The 21767-nt window shown below is 34.1% G+C and overlaps 4 protein-coding genes across 4 annotated transcripts; all 4 read right to left on the bottom strand.

Annotated features, from left to right (window-relative positions):
* Nucleotides 1-507: 507 nt before the first annotated feature.
* On the bottom strand, nucleotides 508-2930 carry LOC131005520 (V-type proton ATPase 16 kDa proteolipid subunit). The gene is made up of 3 exons (XM_057932529.1): nucleotides 2557-2930; nucleotides 2051-2336; nucleotides 508-923 (listed from the first exon to the last, which is right to left on the bottom strand). Exons 1-3 carry the CDS (start codon nucleotides 2633-2635, stop codon nucleotides 791-793), a joined length of 498 nt encoding a protein of 165 aa, XP_057788512.1. The 5' UTR covers nucleotides 2636-2930; the 3' UTR covers nucleotides 508-790.
* Nucleotides 2931-6090: 3160 nt separating this feature from the next.
* LOC131005519 (pollen-specific leucine-rich repeat extensin-like protein 3) lies at nucleotides 6091-8054 on the bottom strand. The gene is made up of 2 exons (XM_057932528.1): nucleotides 7558-8054; nucleotides 6091-7192 (listed from the first exon to the last, which is right to left on the bottom strand). The coding sequence occupies exons 1-2, from the start codon at nucleotides 7700-7702 to the stop codon at nucleotides 6309-6311; spliced, it is 1029 nt and encodes a 342-aa protein (XP_057788511.1). The 5' UTR covers nucleotides 7703-8054; the 3' UTR covers nucleotides 6091-6308.
* Nucleotides 8055-9170: 1116 nt separating this feature from the next.
* On the bottom strand, nucleotides 9171-11520 carry LOC131005518 (repetitive proline-rich cell wall protein 1-like). The gene is made up of 2 exons (XM_057932527.1): nucleotides 11028-11520; nucleotides 9171-10404 (listed from the first exon to the last, which is right to left on the bottom strand). The coding sequence occupies exons 1-2, from the start codon at nucleotides 11176-11178 to the stop codon at nucleotides 9428-9430; spliced, it is 1128 nt and encodes a 375-aa protein (XP_057788510.1). The 5' UTR covers nucleotides 11179-11520; the 3' UTR covers nucleotides 9171-9427.
* Nucleotides 11521-18326: 6806 nt separating this feature from the next.
* On the bottom strand, nucleotides 18327-21454 carry LOC131005515 (translocon-associated protein subunit alpha). Its single transcript, XM_057932526.1, has 8 exons — nucleotides 21236-21454; nucleotides 20413-20577; nucleotides 20210-20260; nucleotides 19915-20003; nucleotides 19246-19323; nucleotides 18946-19149; nucleotides 18783-18854; nucleotides 18327-18676 (listed from the first exon to the last, which is right to left on the bottom strand). Exons 1-8 carry the CDS (start codon nucleotides 21294-21296, stop codon nucleotides 18626-18628), a joined length of 771 nt encoding a protein of 256 aa, XP_057788509.1. The 5' UTR covers nucleotides 21297-21454; the 3' UTR covers nucleotides 18327-18625.
* Between the last annotated feature and the right edge of the window lie 313 nt (nucleotides 21455-21767).

Genomic DNA, 21767 nt, shown 5'->3' with positions numbered 1-21767 from the left:
CTTAGAACATCCGCAATGAGGTTACTTGATAGCTTATTTTATGAGAAGGGACCACATTGAGTAAGGAAAGCCGCATTGGGATTACATGATAGCCTACATGATTTTTTAAAGGAGAAATGGGGGGTTGTAGAACACGCGTCGGTTTTAAAGGCACATCGTGTATACACGATAAATTGTGAGTAGGCTAGATCGTGTAAGGCGTTAACGATGCTCTTATCTAGCAACAATTCAAGCAGGCTTTGCTTATTTACATGCCTTTATCTAGGCCAAGATAGAGCTGCTCCACTTGGGTTTGTTTGGGAAAAAATCAGCATTAAAATTACGAGCAATAATTTTCAAGCATAACAATTTATTATGGAAATAATCCCATTACTAATGCCAATGACTGGATTAATGACAAGCTGAATAACCACCTAATTAAATCCAATATATTAATCGATGTATTGGAAAAATACAAATCCATCAGCAGATTGCAAATTTAAAAAACGAAGAACCAAGAGGAAGAAGTGAAGACGAGAATAATTTGGATACCAACTCAAATTAAAAAAGAAGTGGTCCAAAAGTACCAACAATAAATCGTGTAATTTAATAAATAACCCTACCGGCTCTTATTCAACAAAAGCAAATCCTCATCTAATACTACAAATAAACACCACACTATCAAAACAAACAACCACAAGTTAGCGTTACTGATGAAAATGTTGGAGGTATAACTAGTAATTCAGACTCAAACTTGCCGAAGTACCATAAATTTCTCCAAAATAATAAACTTAAACCACTAGCTTCCGCCCTAGTCAGCCCGGGACTGGCCAGCTCGTGAAGACAATATAATTCCTACAATAAGACCATAGAGCGCCAAAGCTTCAGCAAAAATGAGAATAAGGATCATTCCAACAAAAAGCTTAGGCTGCTGCGCATTAGCCCTGCAAAAAAAAGGATTGATTATTTAAAATGAAAAATATGAAGAAAAAAAAACGACTATTTATGAAATCAAGAACAATCAGTGTCTACTTGATTAAGAAACAATCGTCAGGCGTGGATCATGGGCTCTCATTAACAGAACTATTATTTTTCCTATTTCATGTTTATGTGATTGCCTTGAAAATAATTTAGTAGGAACTTCGTTTATAACAGCTTTGCTGAGACCAAGACACATGATTTCTTCTTCTGATACGAAGAGTTCTTCTGGTGCAACTCATGAATATCTCAATTCAATAAAATCACATTTCTTTCGGTACTCCATCAATCAGACTCATATTCTAATATGGCTCTAAAGCTTACAACTCAACCCCAAATCCATTTACAATGAACAAAGACCGATTCCCAACCCTAAACAAGTATTCACCAAGTTTGATGAATGCAAGAATCTAAGGGACCCATAAATCCATTAAAAATAAGGAATATTTCAAGTCATCTTTCGGATATAAACACAATTCTCATATTACAAATCCTCTCTCCTATATATTGGGTAATGCTAGTTCTGCCTTCATTACTTACACTTTCAGTATGAAATACTTTTTATCCCAACAATACATCACAAGAGGGGTTTACTTTCTAAGATTAGCCTAAATAGATAAAAATAGTATAGGCTAGTTTGCTAAGGTGGATTGAAACTTTGGGATATCCCAAGGCCCTTGATAATTCCTATAATTTGAGCTAATTTTGCTTGATTCATATCTCATTGAATGGGTGAGATTGAAGAAATCCTAGTAATAAAGATAAAAATACTCAATCATGTATCTTATCAATTGTGTATCTTATTGAAGAAATCCTAGTAATGAGGATAAAAAAACTTTATCATGTATCTTATCAATCATGAAAAGTGAACGCCCCCAAAACTAAACGTAGAACAATGTCGAGCTTAATTAAATTACAGAAACCTTCCACATTGATCAACTCATTTATAATCCACTTTCCAATAGTTCAAACTTTCCACCCAACTCACAAGGTGACTAACTGATGAAAAACTTCAAATCCACCAAAGTTAAGCCCACAACAATAGACAAAAACTCAAATTCAATCAAAAAGCAAATATGAAACTCAACCATACCTCACACCAGCATCTCCCACAATGCCAATAGCCATCCCAGCAGCAAGTCCAGCGAGGCCACAAGCCAAGCCCGAAGAGAGATGAGCATAGCCGTCGAAGAGGTAGTAAGACTTAGCCTTAGGGTTAATCCCGGTGCTGATAATCACAGCAATAATCAATCCATATATACCCAAAACACCAGCCATAACCACCGGCACAATCGATTTCATTACCAGCTCCGGCCGCATCACCCCCATCGACGCCACGCCAACTCCACTCTTCGCTGTTCCGTAAGCCGCGCCCATACCTTCAATCGTAAAAACAGATCCACAAAATCACCTCCAAAATTTCACACCCAAAAACGAGGAAAAATAAAATTAAAGAGTACTGAAACACAATTGCGCGAATAGACATAGAGAGATCCGTGAAAAAACAGTGCCGATCACTGAGAAAAAGCGCATCACATCGAAATTCTAACGGAGTAAGGATAATTCAACAAACATAATCGAGAATTTGCGGGAGCTTACAGGAGAAGACGAGCGCGGCGGCGGCGCCGAGAAAGCCGAAGAAGGGGGCAGTTTCATCGCCGCTGAAGGTCGACGACATCTTCGATTCAGATCGAATTTAGTGTGAAAAATCAAGAGCAATTTCTGCAGGGGTTTGGATTTTGGATCTGCTTCTGTGAGCGAGAGCGAGAGGGAGATAATAATGAGTTCTATTTTAATTTATGCCAAAATATAATTCGTCGATGATTTTAAATTAATAAATAATGAGTTCTATTTAATTTATGCCAAAATATAATTCGTCGATGATTTTAAATTAATAAATAATGAGGATCAATTCATGATTGATTGATTAATACAGGGAAATTATCCAATAAAAATGGACGAATATGATGAAAAATGAGAATTAATTTGTCATTTTAAATTTTATGTTTGATATTTATCTAGAATTTACAAAAATTTACCTGTAAATTTATAAAAAAATTATCAATTAATTAAATACTATTATTCAATCATTACAATCATTTATACAGTACTACATATTGATTTATGTATTCTCATGGTCCATAATTTTTAAGAAAAGAAAATTATACATCTAGCATTCAAAATTGTTCCCCCAAGTAAAAAAAAAAAAAACATTCAAAATTATTTTTTAGTTCGTTTAATTTTTAATTAAATTTGAGATAAATTTACTGCATGGATAACGTACAAATGGTATAAGAGAATAAGAATCTTTTTAAAACAATTACTAGAAATTTTAACGTGAATTTTGAAAATTAAATCAATAATTTCAATGTTCAAACTCAATAGTATTATTTTTCTTTGCTTATTTTATTTCTAAAGTTAAAAGAGAAGAAATGTCTCGAATCTCAATATTAAAAGAAATAAAAAAAACCAAAAACCCCCTACAATAAGAAAGTAGATGTTGGATCTTGGGCTTAACCCAATCTGGTTTGGGCCACTTTTTTGGGCCGGACCGAAATCAAGATTCAACCTTAGTTGAGCCCTTTACTCAAAACGCATTTGAGATTTGTGGTAGCTTCATTAAGTAACAAAACAGAATTTAAGAATTAAAAAATGGTCAATTACTTAGTACTCCCTTCGTCCCAACGAAAGCGGTGCGTATTTTTTTTTGAGCCATCCCAACGAAAGTGGTGCATTTTCTTTTTTGGTAATAATTTTACACTACAAACAATGTGGCCCCACACACTTTTACATTACAATTTTATTCTCCTTAAATCCCGTGTCGAAAAGAAGCGCACCACTTTCGTTGGGACGGATGAAGTATAAATTATAAAATTTTTATTTAATTATGATTTTATATCAAAATTTTAATATTCCGCGCGGTAATTACTAAACTATCGATTTAATCTAATTTTATTAACAATCATAATTCCGATCGAACTTAGTGTTGACGTGGCTAGCCGAATAATTTACAAGGCGTAATCGTTACCGCATGTTCAATCAATTGACAGAAACAACACCAAATATTCAGTCAGCCACATCAGCAATAAGTTTGACAAAAATTTTGAGTGTTAGCAAAATCTGATTAAATCGGTAGTTCAATAATTAACATGTCAAACATTAAAGATTGTATGCAAAACTAAAATTTGATCAAAATTCAGTAATTTATAAAATTTTGACCATAAAAATAACTCAAACAATGCAAGCATCTTAACATTTTATGAAATCAAATCTTAGTTATAACTAGAAAAATTATAATTTTTTTTTTTATCGTTTATTGTTAAAGTATGCAACCACCTTATCAGTAGTATTTACTTTTATTGAAAGGCTGGCCATCTTCACTTAGTTGAAATGGGTCTCACCTTATTTATTACCCACATGCATGCCTCACATTTCTAGCCACATGACTAAATTTGATCCCAAAACCTATATGCCCAATCCTCTTATAAAAAGAAAACTTATGCAATCAATGCAAAATTGAAAATGAATGAAAGTTATACGATTTATTCCAAATCAAACAATTCATAGTGCAACTTAATTAGTTGAATGAATTTTTAATGCAAGAGAATCTAAATATACAAAGATTATAATTTACAAAAACACACAAGCTTCTAGCGAGCTAAGAAAAGGATGGAATTGTGTGCGTACATTGGTTTAATGATTAAAAAATTGAGGTAAAAAATTTTAAGTTTGAGTTCTTCTTCACACAACTTTTAAAAATTTACTTATCTATCAAGAAAAAGAAAAATGATTTGAAAACAAATAACTATCAACCGAATATATGTCATAAATAATAGTATTAAATTATAGCGCATTCGAGAGAGCTGTTTCTTTCAACTAATTAGAAATCGGTACTGCTCTTAATTACGGAATACTATTTAATAAAAATAAAACAAAATTTATGCAAATATAATCATTAAGCATTAATGAGCACATGCATGACGTGTTTCCTTGTTTTAATTGCATGCATGTCAATTGGCATATTGCGTTTGCCAAAACCAAATCGAGACCTAACATGAAAAATGTAAAAATCCAATCCAAAAAACATTAAATTCTTCAAAATTGAAATATTAAAAGTTTGTAATTACAATTTTCACAATGAGCCTGCTTTTACCTAGCTATATGGCTATATAATTTTTTTTCTTAAAAAAATCACTCATGTTCTATACTATAATATATTTTGTTTTAATCAACAAAATAATAAGTTAGGTCTATCGTGCATCAATATGCATATTTCATGTCGACGAGATATAATAGTCAAGCCTACAACAATTACTTGAAATTTAGTATCGCATGCACTTGATGTTCCAATTTTATTTTTTTATTTCATTTTCATTCTTTTTGTTCAATATCAATAACAATATCAACTTTGTATGCTTTAATTTTATTTTGTAACCATCGAATAGATTTATTTCGTAATGACATGATTTTAATAAATTAATTGAATGTATTATGAATGGAATAAAAGTCTAATTTTTATTGTAGTTATAAATTGATTAATTTGGTTAAGTGGTGAGTGCAAAATATCAATAAGGGGTAATATAGAGAGTTATACTTCATTCGTCCACGAAAAGTATGACATTTTTGTCATTTTGGATGTCCACCAAAAGTATGGCACATTCATTTTTTAAGCAACATGCACGCATATGAGACCTTTACACTACATAAATGTGAGAGAGATTGAACCTAAGACCTCCCACAAAGAAGTTTTGGTTCATCAGTTTTGACACTTGAGTTAGGCCTCATTGGCATTAGTGTGGTATTTACTAAATAATGAAATATTAAATAAGTATATTTTTTTGGACCAATCAGAATTATATATAAAAAAACAAGTATATATATATATATTTTCGATTTGTAAAAAACAAGTAATTTTTTTTGGATGGAAAGATCATTTAATTCACTTTTATTAATCAATTGATTTATTATTAAGATCGATGAATTCAAAATTGGAGTATATAATTATTTTATTAATTTTAACCTTTTGAAATAAAAGTTAAATATAATATTATAATAAATTTTATTTAAAAATATTAGTGTTATTTATGGAATAGTACTGGATGACATTCGCACATAATATGCGATAAGACAATGTTTTAATCAAAGCACAAAAAACAAATCAGTTTATTGATCTGAATATGCAAATTAAACTCTCCCTCGACACTAAACAAACACATGATTATTATCCCTCAAAAAAAAAAAAAAAACACATGATTATTAGTATTCCATAAATACAAAAGCCAAAAAAAAAAAAAATTGCAAAATCACACTAATTAAATAGTGGAGTAATTAAATGAGGGAATCGGTATGTTTTAAACGGAACTTGGAGGTTTGGTTCTTGACTTTGGCGGATTGAAATACTTTCTCGGCACACTCGGCGTCACAGGCAGCCGCGGAATCGGCGGAGCTCTCGGAATCGGACTCGGCCGCCTCCGCCTCGGGGGGATCGATATTCCGGCTGAAGGCGCCGCTGCTGCCGATGATGCTCGAGTTGGTGGAGCTGGAGCGATCACAGCGGGTGGAGGAGCTGAATTTGGCGTTTGTCCGGGCGGAGTTAGGGATTGAATTGGGCCATTGAGAGGCGTCGCCGCCGCCGCCGCCGGAAGTGGAGGTGGTGACGGCCGGCTGTAAACTGGGGTAGAAGTTGGCGGCGGAATTTGTGGAGGAGGAGCTTGTGGTGGTGGAGATGGTCTTCTGATTGTTGGATTGGTAGGGTTTCGGTAAGTTGGCGGCGGCGCCAGCGCCGGCGACGGAGATGGAGCCTCGAGTTCCGGCGGCGGAAGGGATGGGGCTGGTGCATTATATGATGGTTGCGGCGGAGTTGAATTTTCCAGCGGAGGGGTATATTCCGGCGCCGGCGGCGGCGGGGAGCCGAAGAATGTGATGTTGGGGAAGGGCCAAAAGAAGGCGGATTGGCATGTAATAGGTGAAAATTTTATTACGGTGGGCGCACTAACATTTACCGCTTGCGTCGCAGCAGAGTGGGTTAGAATTTTCACCGAGGCAGCTTGCGCTGCTTGTATGTGGCAGGGCGCACCGGATCTACTCTGCAGCTTCGCGTAGCAGCCGTCCGTGGCGCTCGAATCCCCCGCGATCTCAGCAGAGAGCGTCACATTGAACTTCCCACGCTCATCAACACCTCCGTTTCCCTGCGCCATCATCTCATTCGCTTTGCATCTCACCATCACTTCAAACCCTGCGGGCCCACAAATATAGTATCAAGTCACCACAACTTTTAAAAAATGAGTATTCTTAAAAAATAATCCCAACTTTGATCGTAGTTACTTTTTTATTCCGAATTTATAATCATTGCAAATATAACATAGTAGTATATATTTATTTTCGTTGTTCTGTTTATAACTTAGAATCAATTTTTTTGCAAATAGCATATCAAGGTGACTAGATGATTAGATGCATGCACACTCTTATATATTTGTAATAATAATAAATTCGGACTAAAAAGTCAGCATATTATCAAAATTGGAGCTATTTTTTAAGAATAACCCGAAAAAAATTGACTACAAGGATTCAAAAATGGAAGATTGGGACAATTTTTCATACCTAGGGATGAATTGCTGCAGCTAGAGCCATTTTTGATGCAGTGCAAAAGGCCGACTACCTTAACTGTCGCGCTCTTGGCTCGACATGAGCCAAGAGTCGACAGGAGGAAAACACCGATGACCAAGAACTTAACTCGAAGCCCCATTGCCGAGAATGTGTGAGAGTGTGAATGATTCGGGTGGCTAATTTATACTACAAGAGCCAACTTGGAATAGTTTTCTTGCATGAGATCTTCATGCTGCAGGTCCCATTGAGAAATAAACTCTAGAGCAATGGCACCGGCTTTGTTGTTGATAGAAATTTTGTCTTTTAAAATCAGCATTGAAACTTAGTTACTGACTATGCAAATGCAATCCACAGCTAAATTTGAGAAATAAATGGCACCATATGTTAGGTGAATTCATCCTTTTTTTGGGAGCTAAAAGATGAAAATTAATACCATGTTGAGTATTTGAGGAATGGCTACTTTTGCTAGCTAAGAACATATTTGGTATATTATTTAGTTTTGGAGTACAAAAATATATTTATCATGTATGCATTATATATGTGGGAATAGCAGAAAAATGAGGTCCATCCATGCTTATAAATCTCTTTCTTGATCAAGTTTTCTTCAATTTTCTCTCTCTAACTCACAACTTTCTCCCTAGATTATATAAGCTTAATCATACAAATACGTTGATAATTTATAAGCTCTTGAGACATTACATCTCCCACGCGAGACGAGCCTTGGTGATGGAACTCGACAAGAGCCTTGTTGAGCCTTATACAGAGGCATATATAACTAACCATAATGGAGTAAAAGTATTCACAAAGGTTAGACTTTTCTACCATAAACAGCTGTTTCTTTCAGTGAGAGAGAGAGAGGAGAGTTGATTTTTCCAGCTATTTTACACATTGAATGTGAAGAAAACTTTGAGATTGTATTGGGCAATAACTACAACAAAAGTAGAGATAATAAGATAGTTTCTTTTAGTTAGCTCTGGTGTGTACCTAACTAGCTGTTCCTGCTGCTTTGCGGACAGCTAGATATTGAAAACGACGTCGTGCTCCATCATCATCCACGAAGGGATGGCAATGAGGCACGTCGCGATAGCCATCAACGTCGTCAAGGGATGGATGGAATCGAGTACTAATTAACTCTTAAGTTATACTCCCTCCGTCCCATTACAAATGTCTCACTTTCCATAATGGGATGTCCCACTACAAATGTCTCATTCATTTTTTGGCAATATATTCTCTCTTTATATCTAACATTTAAATAATTTCCACAATCTCATTTTATCTACGTTTTATATATTTTTTAATCTTCGTGCCCAAAATGTAATGGGACATTTGTAATGGGACGGAGGAAGTACTAGTTTATCTCAAGGGCATTTTATCAGAAAGATTTATTTTAAATCATAGCACTGTGGTTTATCATTTTCTTGATCCAATTTTTACTGTTTTGGGATATATGGTTGCACATTGCCTCATTTAATGTTGAATCTATGTATAGTAAAGTAGCAGTTCCAACTTCCATGAGTTCATTCTATGCTATGCAGATATAGTACTTAATTAATTAAATCATGAAAGAAAAAAAATTCAAATTCTTGTAGAAAAATGGGAGCTGCAAATTTGGAAAATAAACAAACATCTGATATCAAACCAAATATTCAAACAAATACAAAGGGAAACCCAATAAAATCTCTCATCAATGATGTGTTTCCTATGACCTGTGCACTCACATTTTCTTTCATCTCAAACACACATTATCTCCCTTGAGATTACCTGAGAAATAAATACTAACATTTTTTTTTATTTGACAGCTTAGGCATAATAACATCTTGCTGAAAATGCAGTAGTAATTACACTTTTGGTTTGTTGGAAATGATCAATGAAGGGGGATGCTTGGAGGCAGTGGCGGGAAGTGCCCGAATTTCGGGTGGTGGAAGTACTTGGGCGGGAGCTTGGGCAGAGGCGGGCAGGGCTTCTTCGTGATCGGTGGTGGCAATGGGAGAGGCGGGCAGGGCTTCTTCTTGATTGGTGGTGGCAATGGGGGCTTGTACACGGGCACCGGTGGCGGGAGTGGCTTCTTCAGGATTGGCGGGCAGGGCTTCACCACCGGTGGTTTTGGCTTAGGCGTGTACACCGGGGGCTTGACCACCGGTGGCTTTGGCTTTGGCGTGTAGACGGGGGGCTTGACCACGGGTGGCTTTGGCTTAGGTGTGTACACGGGGGGCTTAGGTGTGTAGACCGGGGGCTTGACCACGGGTGGTTTTGGCTTTGGTGTGTAGACAGGGGGCTTAGGTGTGTAGACCGGGGGCTTGACCACGGGTGGTTTAGGCTTAGGCGTGTATACGGGGGGCTTGACCACGGGTGGTTTTGGCGTAGGCGTGTATACGGGGGGCTTGACCACGGGTGCTTTTGGCGTAGGTGTGTAGACGGGAACGGGTGGTGGGAGTGGCTTGTGCTTGTAGAGGGGCGGGAGAGGGGGCCAAGGGTGGCCGAAGGGCGGTAGGGTGGGCTTGGGGAGGTTTTTGAACCATGGGTGGGGAGGGAGGGGAGGGTGCTTCAAGTAGGGCGGCCAGAAGGTCTTGGAGGAGCACAATGTGGATGAGAATTGGAGGGTCTTGGCCGGGGCGTAGCTCGTCTTGCCGTTGGTTTCGGACTTGAGCACGATCTTGGAGGCCTCGAGGCCGTTGTGGGCGGGGCAGGGCACGGCAGCCGCGCTGTGGAGCTGCGCGTAGCATTCCTCTCCGAGCTTCTGGCCGAGCGAGACCTTGAACTCGCCTCGCTCGTCCAGCTCGCCCGCTCCGAACCGTTTCGTGTCGCCGTTTTTGAGCTTGCAGTCAATGGTCACGCGAAGACCTACGCACAAATCCACCCCACCGGTCAAAAATAAGACTATATTATAAGATAACACAAAGTTTAGAATTATACTATATGGTTACCAAGTCGAATTTGTTTCTTCCAAATTTGCAGCATATATGTCAATCGTTTGACGTAATTTCAATAATAAAATGCAGTTGAATCTAGTATGAGTAAAATTCATAACATGAGTGAATATACTTCCTCTATCCACAATATATCACCGTCACTTTTACAGTTTTAATTCGTTCACAATATCTTTGCTACTTCCATTTATAGCAGTAGAATCCACAAACTTCGTTCACAACAATATCCACTATTATTATTATCCACCATTTTAAAAAAAATATGTGACGTCCACTTTGATAATGATATTATCGGCAAATTGAGTATTATTTTATAGAAAATAAAAATTTCATCGAACTCGATTAAATATCTATCTCGATCACGTACTCATCTACACTATACCAACCAACTATATCAAATTTTGAACATATAAAATAAAATCTAGCATGGGAATTTTTCTTACCACCAACCCAACTCCATGATTCAAGAACTACACATGCAGAGATGCATGGCTAGATAAAGAAAACACACACATTTGATGAGAGGGAGAGAGAGACCTGAAAAGGCGTTGGAAGTCTTGAAGTTGCAATCAGCACACTGAGTGCTTCCGACAACCTCAAAAGTCTTGTCATCTGCACTGCACAAACTCACTGCACCAAACAATAAAGACAAGAGCAAGAAGCTCTGACAAAGGGAATCAACCCTCATTTCTTTGGGGGCCTCTCTCAACTCAAATAAAAGTATTTAGAGTTGAACCATATATCATCAAAATGGGCTTTGATTTCTTGAATGAAAATGAAGCACAAATGACAGTGTATATATACACATGTTTTGGAGAGAAAGTGGTTTTTGGTTAAGTTAATCAAACCGACACTGATCTTAAATGACATCACATGAGGTTAGGTCCCATTGATCATGACTCTAAATAAAAAACTATTATAAAATAATTAACCTAGAATTTTTCAAAAGAAAGAAGAATTTAATTAATTGCTTGAATATCATCTATATGTTGTGTGTTTTATTATATCATGACTACTGTATATATATGTTGGTGTAACAAAAATGTTTGATTTTGTACGAGACAATTGGATTTGGGTAAATTTAAGTTAATTTCAAGTAATAAAAAATGGAGTAGCTATTTAGCATGAGAATGTGACCACATGCAGAGCTTTAGCAGAGGCCATTATCATCATTTAATGAGGCTTCAACTGCTTTCTGTATATATACATATCTTAACCAACTTAATTACCTCCATTTTCTCACCTAATAGAATCTCTTTTTTTCTTTCTTTTTCTTTTTTTGCTTTTGCTATATTTTTTTAATTATTGAAGAAGGTGGGGGGCTGATGAGTTGTGGAAATTTTATGGCATTGATGAATTGACAGCATTTTTCTCCACTTTTTTTTTATTAACAATAATATATTTTTTAGAATAGACACAGTTGGGAAGCAGAAAGGAACAAAGAAAACAAAGGGGGGAAAAAAAACTCATTTATAAGGCTTTTCTTTTTCTTTCTATCGGCAATTCACATGAATCAACTTAAATGTTTACATTTGCCAACAAATAATTTTTTATAGTTTGAATCATAATCTACATTAATTAATTAGTATGATTACTTTTTCAAGTTTTAATTACATCGTTCACATAAGTACAAATGATGGTAGCTACAATGTAATGATGTATTGAGTAATTAATATCGAACGTACAAATTGTTGAAGCGTGTTAGAACTTTTCTTTAAGTGTTAAAAAAAAAAATCTCGAACAATTGTCTCTTTATCAATTATAAATTTGGTCGAAAATATGAGCTTAATTTTAATAATTTGTCTTTCTTTCTAGGGTATATTATAATTAATTTATGAATGAACTTATTAATTCGGTTGAATTTATAAGCAAATTTTGCTTATTAAATATTAATGAACTAAGATCGAAAACCCTAAATTAAGTTTGAACGGATTATTGGAAAACATTATACTATATATTTTGCATATGTTTGGTTTGCACTGATAGTGGGGGTTGAAGAAAAAGATATTTCAACTAATTAAGGTTGCTAATTCTTAAATACTTGCTACAACTCCCACGTGTATGTTGTTCCACTTTCATCCACCATATTAATTTGGGGAGCTATATATTATTTCCATTAATCATTATTAATTAATTTGACCAAGAAATTTGTGTTATGGTTAATAATATATAGGAGATAATTGCTTTTCAAATCATAATGCTGGTTGAAAATGAGATCTAACTTTTAAAACGTTTTACTAATTAATATATATAATGTCTTATTTAACATCTTCATTTGTAATAAATTCATCTCTTCTAATTTTTTGAACGAGTTTGACGATGAAGTACATACTGTTGGTAAGACGTTTCTCCCCTAATCAATAGGTCGGAGGTTCGAGTCACCTAAAAAGCTAGAGTGTGGGTGTATGTGTGCGTGTGTGTGTGTGTGTGTTTTTTTTTTTTTTTGGTGTAACAATTTTAAAAAAATAATAAAAAATTGAACGAGTTTTCAACTTGAGTTTTAGACATTCATCCAACATTCCGATCATGTCCTTCCGTTCACGATTGAGAAATTGAGTTAATAGTCAGTGCAATGAAATTAGAGCTTAATTTTCTTCGATTTGAATTTTCATTTCTGCAACCACGAAATTGACAATATGAGATGACTATACAAACAATGTGATTCAAAAACATTAAATTAATTTTAAGTTTTGACAATAAATATCTAAATATCAGCTACAAAACTCTCATGCAAAAAAATAGGACAATGAATTTACCTCATTATTAAAATGTTTTCAAATTTGAGCCCAATTTTTACTAATAATAGTATTATTGTTTGACATGATTATTATTATTAAGAAAAAGAACGATTAAATAATAAATTGCCTATTCACAAATTTAATTACGCGAGTTTACATCGGATTATTCGATGAGTTGTACTCTCCTACATAATAATTTACTGAGACGTACAATCTTTGGATGCAATAAATATTGTGTGTCAGAATATGAATTATGGTGGCTTTAGCATTATAGAGTTTTTCAAGGACGAGAAATCTATAATTATTATGTGTAAATATGTTTTACGTACAATTTCGTTTTGGTGCAATATATACGAAATATTTATTAATTAGAAATCTATAATTATTATGTGTAAATATGTTTTACTTACCTTGTCTGAAGTTATTAGCAACAAATTATGGTCCCAGCACCCCCTATTAATGCAAAAAAATAAAATAAAATAAGTTGCTATTTGACTAATGAATTCAAAAGGTTTAATTTATAGGGCTTTTTGAATATACTCCCTCCGTCCCGGCCTAGACGCTACATTTGCTTTTCGGCACAGAATTTAAGGAGTTGTAGATTAATGCTTTAAGTGTGTAATAATAAAGTGATAAAGTAGGAGAGAGAATGTAATAAAGTAATAAAATAAGGAAGAGAATGTAATAAAATGATAAAGTATGAGAGATAAGATAATAAGAAAATACTTAATTAGTGTTAATTAAATGTTTAAAATTCCTTATTTTTGCCAAATATAGAAATGTAGCATCTTCGTTGGGACGGCCAAAAAAGGAATATGTAACATCTTGGGCGGGACGAAGGGAGTATATTATTAAAATTTCAACAAATTTTCATTTTGCACATAAATTATAAAATATTTATTAAAATTATTCAACTAATATATATATATATATATATATATATATATATATATATATATATGAAGAGGTTCTAATAAAAACCTCTGTTAAAATGAGAACTAGGAACCTAATCTTGACCTTTTAAATATTAGATCTAATGGTTATGATTTAGTCAACAAAAGAAACTGTGCATCTATTATATTTTACTGTGCACTTAAAAAATATGCAATTTATGCAATTGAAACCAACAATGCAAAATACTCAAGCAAATCGAAATTGTGCATCTATGCAATTGAAACTATGCATCTATGCAATCGAAATTGTGCATCTGTAGTTTAATCTCAGCCCTCTATTTTTTTTAAATCAATGGCTTTAAATTGGTTCCTAGTTTTCATCTTAAGAGGGGTTTTTATATTAACCCTACCCTATATATATATATATATATATATATATATATATTTGTCATTTTGCATATTCTCTCATTTTACCTCTAATGAAACGACGTCGTTTCCATTCAACTATATAATACGATGTCGGTTCCATTTTCTCACACGGTCATATTTACGTCATACGAGCATATATATTTATGTCAAGTGAGTATATTTATGTCATGTCATCACAAAGAAAAATAGGCAAGTATGTAAAAGGAGAAAATTGATGGTTGAATAATTTTAATAAAGATTTAAAAATCTATGTGCAAAACGAGAATTTATTAGAAGTTCAGTAATTTATATGCATTATTATTAATAATAAAATATAAGATTTAGTATGCATTATTATTAATAATAAAATATAAGATTTAGTATGTGTATTGATCTAATAATAGTGTGATTAGTGTATATTCTCATGTTCGAGCCCACCATTACAATACGTAATATTTAAAATAATTTGTTCTTTCACAAAAAAAGAGATATAATATGAAAATGTTGTAGTCAATTTTATACAATTTAATGCTTGGGTTATCAATTTAATCCAAATTTTATCAATTAATATATTGTCCTTTTTTCCAAATTTTGTAAGGCATGTAGATTGCTTAAACGTTTGAGATATTAATAGGTCATAAATTAATCAATTAATGATTGAGTTGAGGAGTGAGATTTGTCTTATTTTTTTAATTAAAATTATAAGAGATATTTAAGTATAATTAAATAAGTAATTCACATACTGGATACCTTTGCATCATACAATTGTGAGAAAATAATTGCACGTAAGTAGAACAAAGGTAGGAACAATATCCACATAAAAGTGGAAAAATTATACCGCACACAGACGAGGTTGAATTCAAAACATTTCATAAAAGAAAGTCTTTGGGTCCCTCGAGTGAGATTTGTCTTTTAATACCTCAATTTTCATGTCGACAACATTTAATTTGAAATGCGGAAAAGTTAAATATTATTTCGAAATGGAATGGCCTTGACCATTGGCAAATCGATGTCAATATTTATATACAAATTTCAATTCCCCCATCCTCTAATTATTCTTTTATATTTTTACTTTTATTATTATTTTTGTTTAGAAAGTTATACTATTTAATTTGAAAAAAAAAAATTAGTAGACTTTTTTTTTATATAAATTACATAAATAAATAAAGATTTTTTTTTTAAATCGCACGACGGAGGACTCGAACCCACATATCTGAGGTCTTACGCATTAACTTCTTACCACTAGGCCAACACACATGCTCATATTTTAGTAGACTTTTATATTAAAAGACACATGCAAACATATAGTATTACGTTTGAAAACTAGAAAATGACAATCTTCTGTGATTGTTTACTAATTCAAAATTATTCTCCTTTCATTAATTTGATGTTAAGATTAGTCCTTCAATTTGTTTTCTTTTCTTTATTCATTTAATTGATACTTAGTAAAAACAAAATGCAACATATGCGCATTATAAATGTGAACACACGCATTAAAAGGGGCCGTCGTTTGTAGAATAAAATATAAAAGTAAAATGGAATAGATAATTTTTAGGACATATCAAATCATAAAGAAGACTTTTTATTCAACTCTTCTGTATGATTTACAAAATGTCAAGTTTAATATAAATGTTGGCTTCACAATCATAAATTCATATCATTCATATCAATGATCATAAATTTGCATCTTAACTAAAATGAAGGCGCGTAATTGTCACCGTTATCTCGATATATGTATATAGTTTTTTTTTAATATATATAAAATAATGAGAAACTAGGTTATAGTTCCATAATATAAAAAGAAAAAAAAATGTGGATGAGGTTTGTCTATCCATCTCTTCTCAAAGCCAAAAAAATATCTAATAAATTCCTGAGTTGTAAGATGCAATTATGAGGAACCTTTCTTTTCATCGTGATTTGGTGAGGCAGTTGAACATTAAATTATAGTGATATTTCCTTCTTCTTTTTTCTAATTTTTTAATAATAGTGGTATTTATTGATGTGATTTATAGTGGATTAATCGCCGCAAATGATATCTCAAAAATATTACTCGTGCTAGTATTTATTTCGTACATGAGTATTGACGGATACAACCAAACCCTCCCTTTGAATAAAGTAAAAACATAGTAATAGGTGGAAGTACTCATTTCCTAGGTTTATCCATCTTATAAAACCATGTTAAATCTATTCAAATTATAAGTGAATGGACAAAAATACCCTTCAATATTGACACAAAGTTTCTTACACAGTGACAGATAGTATCTTTTTTTTAAAAAGAAAATTGTGAAAGAGTTTTCAATGATATATTGACACAAAGTTTATTACACATATGACAGATCGTATTTTTTTTAACAAAAAAATTGTGAAAAAGTTTCCAATGATTGATAATGATTTGCACTTAATTTTTGGTATCCGTTTACATGATACAACGTGCATGAAATTGAAAATTCAATAAGCTTTTGGAGGATAATCGAATCGATCATTGTGATCGGGTATCCTCCAAAACCTGATCGAATACCATGTGCATGATAATGATTGAAGATTTTACTAGCTTTTGGATGATATTCTGATCACTAATGCATAATTCGATCGTTGGATTATCGATCAGATTATTCGTGGTTGATCAGATTTTACTAGCTGATTATTAGTTGGATTATCAATAATCACTGAAAATTCAATCAACTTTTAAGGATAATCTGATTAGTCATGGATAATTTAATCGCCGGATTATTGATTGAATTGTCCATTACTGATCGAATAATTCTCCGACAACTACGTATATGATAAGAGAATGTATAAATTGAGTGGATTGACATGATCGACCGAAATTTTCCTTAACTAGCCCCAAATCAAATTGATTGGTTCAGTTGACATCCCTACACATGTATATTTTGTAAAAACGTTAGAAGTTCTTTTGCAATATCTAATATATAATCAAATAAGCAATCCACACGCAGACGGAGCACTACCCACACAAAAGTGAGAAAATTACTCATACGCAGACAGAATTGAACCCAAAACCTCTCACAAAAGAGAGTCTTTAGATGCCTCAACAACTTTGCCACTTGAGATAGGCTTCATCAGCAATTTTTTTTTTTTTTTTTGTGCAATATGCAATAATGAATATGAAGCAAATAATAGAAGGGTTAATTGCCTATAAATACATGAACTATACTCAAATTTTGGTTTTTGTCCAAATCTATTTTTTTGGTCAAAAAATACATAAACTTTTATATTTTTGGAATTTGACCGGAGCCGAAAGTTCGTCGGCTAATAAATTGATTGTCTGAATTTTGATGGGCAATCCGAATGTACCGTTGGAAAGCTCTTAATGTTATCTTTCTAATGATACTTATATTGTTAGGTTTTGATAATTGGAAGTGGTAAAAAAAATGGTATGAAAGTTGAGGTCACAAAACTCTATATTTTTTCTTTTTTTCGACCACTTCCGGTTACCAAAATCCAACAATATAAGTATCATTAGAAAGATAACGTCAATAGCTTTCCAACTATACCTTCAAATTGGCCATCAGAATTCAGACAATCAACTTATTGGCCAACGAACTTTTGGGGTCATGTCAAATTCCAAAAAATTAAAAGTTTATGTATTTTTTGACCAAAAAAATAAATTTAGTTAAAAACCAAAATTTAAGTACAGTTTGCGTATTTATAGGCAATTAACTCATAATAGAATGCCAAAACGATCCATTTGTAACAAGTCTCACGAGTGAGGCTCAAATTAAAAACCGAAAATATGTGTCACTAAAACGATTAAGCAAATTTAAAGTTCCAAGAAATTAAAAGACAGAAAAACCATAGTCTAACAAAATCTCATAATTTTACAAAAAATTCAGCTTCGCGAAGTCAACTCAGTTGGTTTGGCTCAAATTCCAGAATTGTATCTAACAAAGAGAAAAACATAAAACTGTCTTCCTCATGCTACAACAGTGAGGCAGGTAACTTTCATAGCCATTTCTTCATAAAACTACTTAATCTTTACACCTTCCTCGTACATTTTGAGCCTGTCTCTCCAAACCGCTGCTGCACACCTCCTCCGGTATATGCCACCCATAGCGGACTGGTTGGAAGTGCGCGTCTACTTCTTCTTCTTCGATTTGTTCGAGTTAGATTGAGCATATGCAGTTCCCTGGACACATGAACACAGATCAGGAAACTCTATCCTTTTAAAAAAAGAAAGAAAGAAAAAAAGGACTGTAATAGCAAACTCAAAGAATGCGAGAGCTCTCACAAACCTGCAACCACTCATCCATCGAGGCATCAGTTGTTCCAGTTCCAACTTCCACCTTCGGTGCCCTCTTAGTTTTCTGAGAAGAGAAGGTGAAGGAATCATTAGATGTTTACACAAAAATAGTGACACGATAGAGATACAGCTTTAGCGAAAGATCCAGTATTCACCTTGGATAGTTGTTGAATTTGGCCGCGTATCCAAAATCCAAGAAGTCCAAGAAGGGCTATTCCAAGGCAAAACAAGAACACTGATTCAACACTGAACATGCCGCCTGGCTCAGTCACTTCAATTGTCCCATTGTAGAATGTACTCTGGTAAGGCTGTTGGCCGATCTCATAAACAATAGTTCCCACAAGATCATACTCACCAGACTGCAGCATTAAGGGAAAACGAAGCCATGAAAATTAAACCAACCTCAAAATGCAAAGGTAAATCTAAAGGTACACTTAACTATTCTGCATACTTACTTGTAAGAACTTGCTTACGCCATATATATAAGGGTAAGTTGCTTGAGCTGACGGGGGAACCGATGCATTGTTAAAAGTCTAGCAAATCAAAACATTTAAATCATCAACAAAGTCCTGGAGAAAATAAACAGGCTGCAAGCCTGCGACTATGATTTCCTAGCCACTAGGAAGTTCCTGATGCATTATCATAGAAATGTTTATAGTAGGTAAAATCATGGTAGGCAGTTCAAAAAAGCTAAATGTAACATTAGATATCAATCTACAGGGTACCACCACCAACAGTATCCAGAATTACTAAAGATTATTATATGCTCTCACCATTCAATGTGGGACCAAGAATAAGTAAATAATATCAATCACACATGTGTCATCACATCTGATTTTACATGAGATTTCTACAGAGTTGCATGCATTTTTTCCATTAGTTAGCTGCTCCACATATATAAGGGGGTCATCACTTAAACTGGAATAAATCAAAGGAACTGGATGGTCAAGAAAAAGTTCCAGTGGCATGCTATCCACATAATTATAAAATGACATAAGAAGCTCTGTAAGATAGGTTTTTGACAGCTGATCCATATAATCATAGTCCAGTGACTTCAGATACGCTTCCATATACTATCCACATACAAAATTACAAAATCAAAAGTTAAAAGGCACAAAATATACCTGCGTAGAAAGATTCTGGAGCAAGTAGCGATGTTGGTAAGGGAGATGAACACTAGCCTGTATGGCAATGACATTAATAGTTGATTCCCCTGCATTATATCCAAATACATCAAGTCTAAAATCAGATACATTTTGCAACAACCACCATAGAGTGAGTTGAAAAAGGAGGGAAGGAAGCACGCAGGGGGTAGCACTCGAAAAGAATAAATCTAGAAATTATGTAGCAACATTCAAATTTCAGAAAAATAAATTATTATACAACCACTTAAACAGCCATGCAGAGAAAAAGCATTACCATCGTTTTTAATTCCAACAAGAAGTTCACTTTCTTCACCAGCTACAACAGCTGCAAATGAATTAAAAAAACTCAGAAAGCAAGTTACAAACAATAGATAGAACAAGATTACATCAGCTACTCTACAAAAATGAATACACCAGCTAACTCTAGCCCAAGTCATAAAAGGCCGAGATGAAAATCCAACTAAAGTAGTAACTAACCTTTTGAGGGATTCTTAGGGAAAACGCAAACAGTTTCCACCTCCGGAGCTGGACTAAAACTCCCACTACCAAAATCTTGAACATCCTCACCAACAATCCCCAGATCCCCGGCATCCTCAGCTGATTCAACAGCTTCATTATCAGAATCTGGATCACATCTTGCAACTACAAAGCAAAATGAACATATACACATTCTCAAACTGAAGCATCAAACAAGAAACCATAGGAACCAACTCACAGATCAATATAGATACAAAAGGTAAAACAATAAACAGATATCCATAATTTGGAAATCAGTACAAAAATGGACCAAGGGAACTCTGCACTAAAATGGGGGAGTAATACAGCAACGGGAAGGAATGAGAACGATAGCAAAATCAGTAAACCCCCGTTTGACTTTGAATCTGACGGAAAAAAAAAATCAGCATAAATTCAAATCCTCAATCATCACTACAGCATCAACTCCACAACTGACACTTACTCAAATCTATAAAACCGCACAGAACCAAAATTCACCAAAAAATTACAATCAAAATAAATAAATTGCCCAAACTAGCTTAACGATCAAAATAAAAACAAAAAAACATGAAAATGCAGTCTCGATCTAGCTTAAGCGCGCAATGAGAAAACCGCAATGCAAGATAATAATCATAATCAGCTTCAAATTCAAGCTACAGCTCAAAATTCCATGTGCATGTGCATGCATAGAGGCATTGACCAATACTTAAACAGTAAAAAACAAAATATCCTCGAATAAGATCGAGCATAGCTATTACACAGAGGTAATCAAGAAATGAAATGAATTTGGATCCGAATTACTTACCTTGCAGAAGTGATGACGAGAAAATGAGCAGCGCGAGGACCAGAAAAACCCTAATTGTCATTTTTGATACCCTTTATTAATGGCTTTTGCCCCAAATGAGAGAGAGAAGGGGAATTGTGTGCGTGAAGACCAAGAAGCGTGAAATTCCTTTTTAACGCGTGGACTCAGGACTGGAAGGACTAAACCGTAATTTCATGTTACGTGGAAGAGATAGATTTCATTTCATGTATGTGATTCTTTTATTCGGTTTAATTGCGTCAAAAAAGTACTGTAATTGAAATTTTATGATCAATAATAATTATTACTCCCTCCGTCCGCCAAAAGTATTCCACTTTGGCCGGGCACGGAGTTTAATAAAATGTGTGATGATATTGATGTAGTGGAGAAAGGACTCCACCACTTTATGAGATGTGTGGTTGAGATTGAATTTGGGGTGGGTTTTTCGTAAATAAAGAGTGTTTGTAAGGATAAAATATAAAGGTGGATGGTGGGACCATGGCTTAAAAAGGAAAGTGGAATACTTTTTGCGGAC

Source organism: Salvia miltiorrhiza, chromosome 1, assembly GCF_028751815.1.
Source record: "Salvia miltiorrhiza cultivar Shanhuang (shh) chromosome 1, IMPLAD_Smil_shh, whole genome shotgun sequence".
NCBI lineage: Eukaryota > Viridiplantae > Streptophyta > Magnoliopsida > Lamiales > Lamiaceae > Salvia > Salvia miltiorrhiza.
The sequence above is the reverse complement of the archived record's forward strand: the minus strand, read 5'-3'. Positions and strand labels throughout refer to the sequence as shown.

Bases quoted from the DNA above. Each gene is read 5' to 3' on its own strand.
- LOC131005520 (XM_057932529.1), bottom strand. From the start codon at position 2,635: ATGTCGTCGACCTTCAGCGGCGATGAAACTGCCCCCTTCTTCGGCTTT. The intron at 2,337-2,556 runs GTAAGCTCCCGC...TTACGATTGAAG, and splicing joins CGCCGCGCTCGTCTTCTCCT to GTATGGGCGCGGCTTACGGA. The intron at 924-2,050 runs GTATGGTTGAGT...TTTTTTTTGCAG, and splicing joins GTGGGAGATGCTGGTGTGAG to GGCTAATGCGCAGCAGCCTA.
- LOC131005519 (XM_057932528.1), bottom strand. From the start codon at position 7,702: ATGGGGCTTCGAGTTAAGTTCTTGGTCATCGGTGTTTTCCTCCTGTCG. The intron at 7,193-7,557 runs GTATGAAAAATT...GTGGGCCCGCAG, and splicing joins CTGCAGCAATTCATCCCTAG to GGTTTGAAGTGATGGTGAGA.
- LOC131005518 (XM_057932527.1), bottom strand. From the start codon at position 11,178: ATGAGGGTTGATTCCCTTTGTCAGAGCTTCTTGCTCTTGTCTTTATTG. The intron at 10,405-11,027 runs GTCTCTCTCTCC...ATTTGTGCGTAG, and splicing joins GACTTCCAACGCCTTTTCAG to GTCTTCGCGTGACCATTGAC.
- LOC131005515 (XM_057932526.1), bottom strand. From the start codon at position 21,296: ATGACAATTAGGGTTTTTCTGGTCCTCGCGCTGCTCATTTTCTCGTCA. The intron at 18,855-18,945 runs GTGAATACTGGA...TTCTCTTCTCAG, and splicing joins AAATTCAACAACTATCCAAG to AAAACTAAGAGGGCACCGAA. The intron at 18,677-18,782 runs GTTTGTGAGAGC...TCATGTGTCCAG, and splicing joins CGATGGATGAGTGGTTGCAG to GGAACTGCATATGCTCAATC.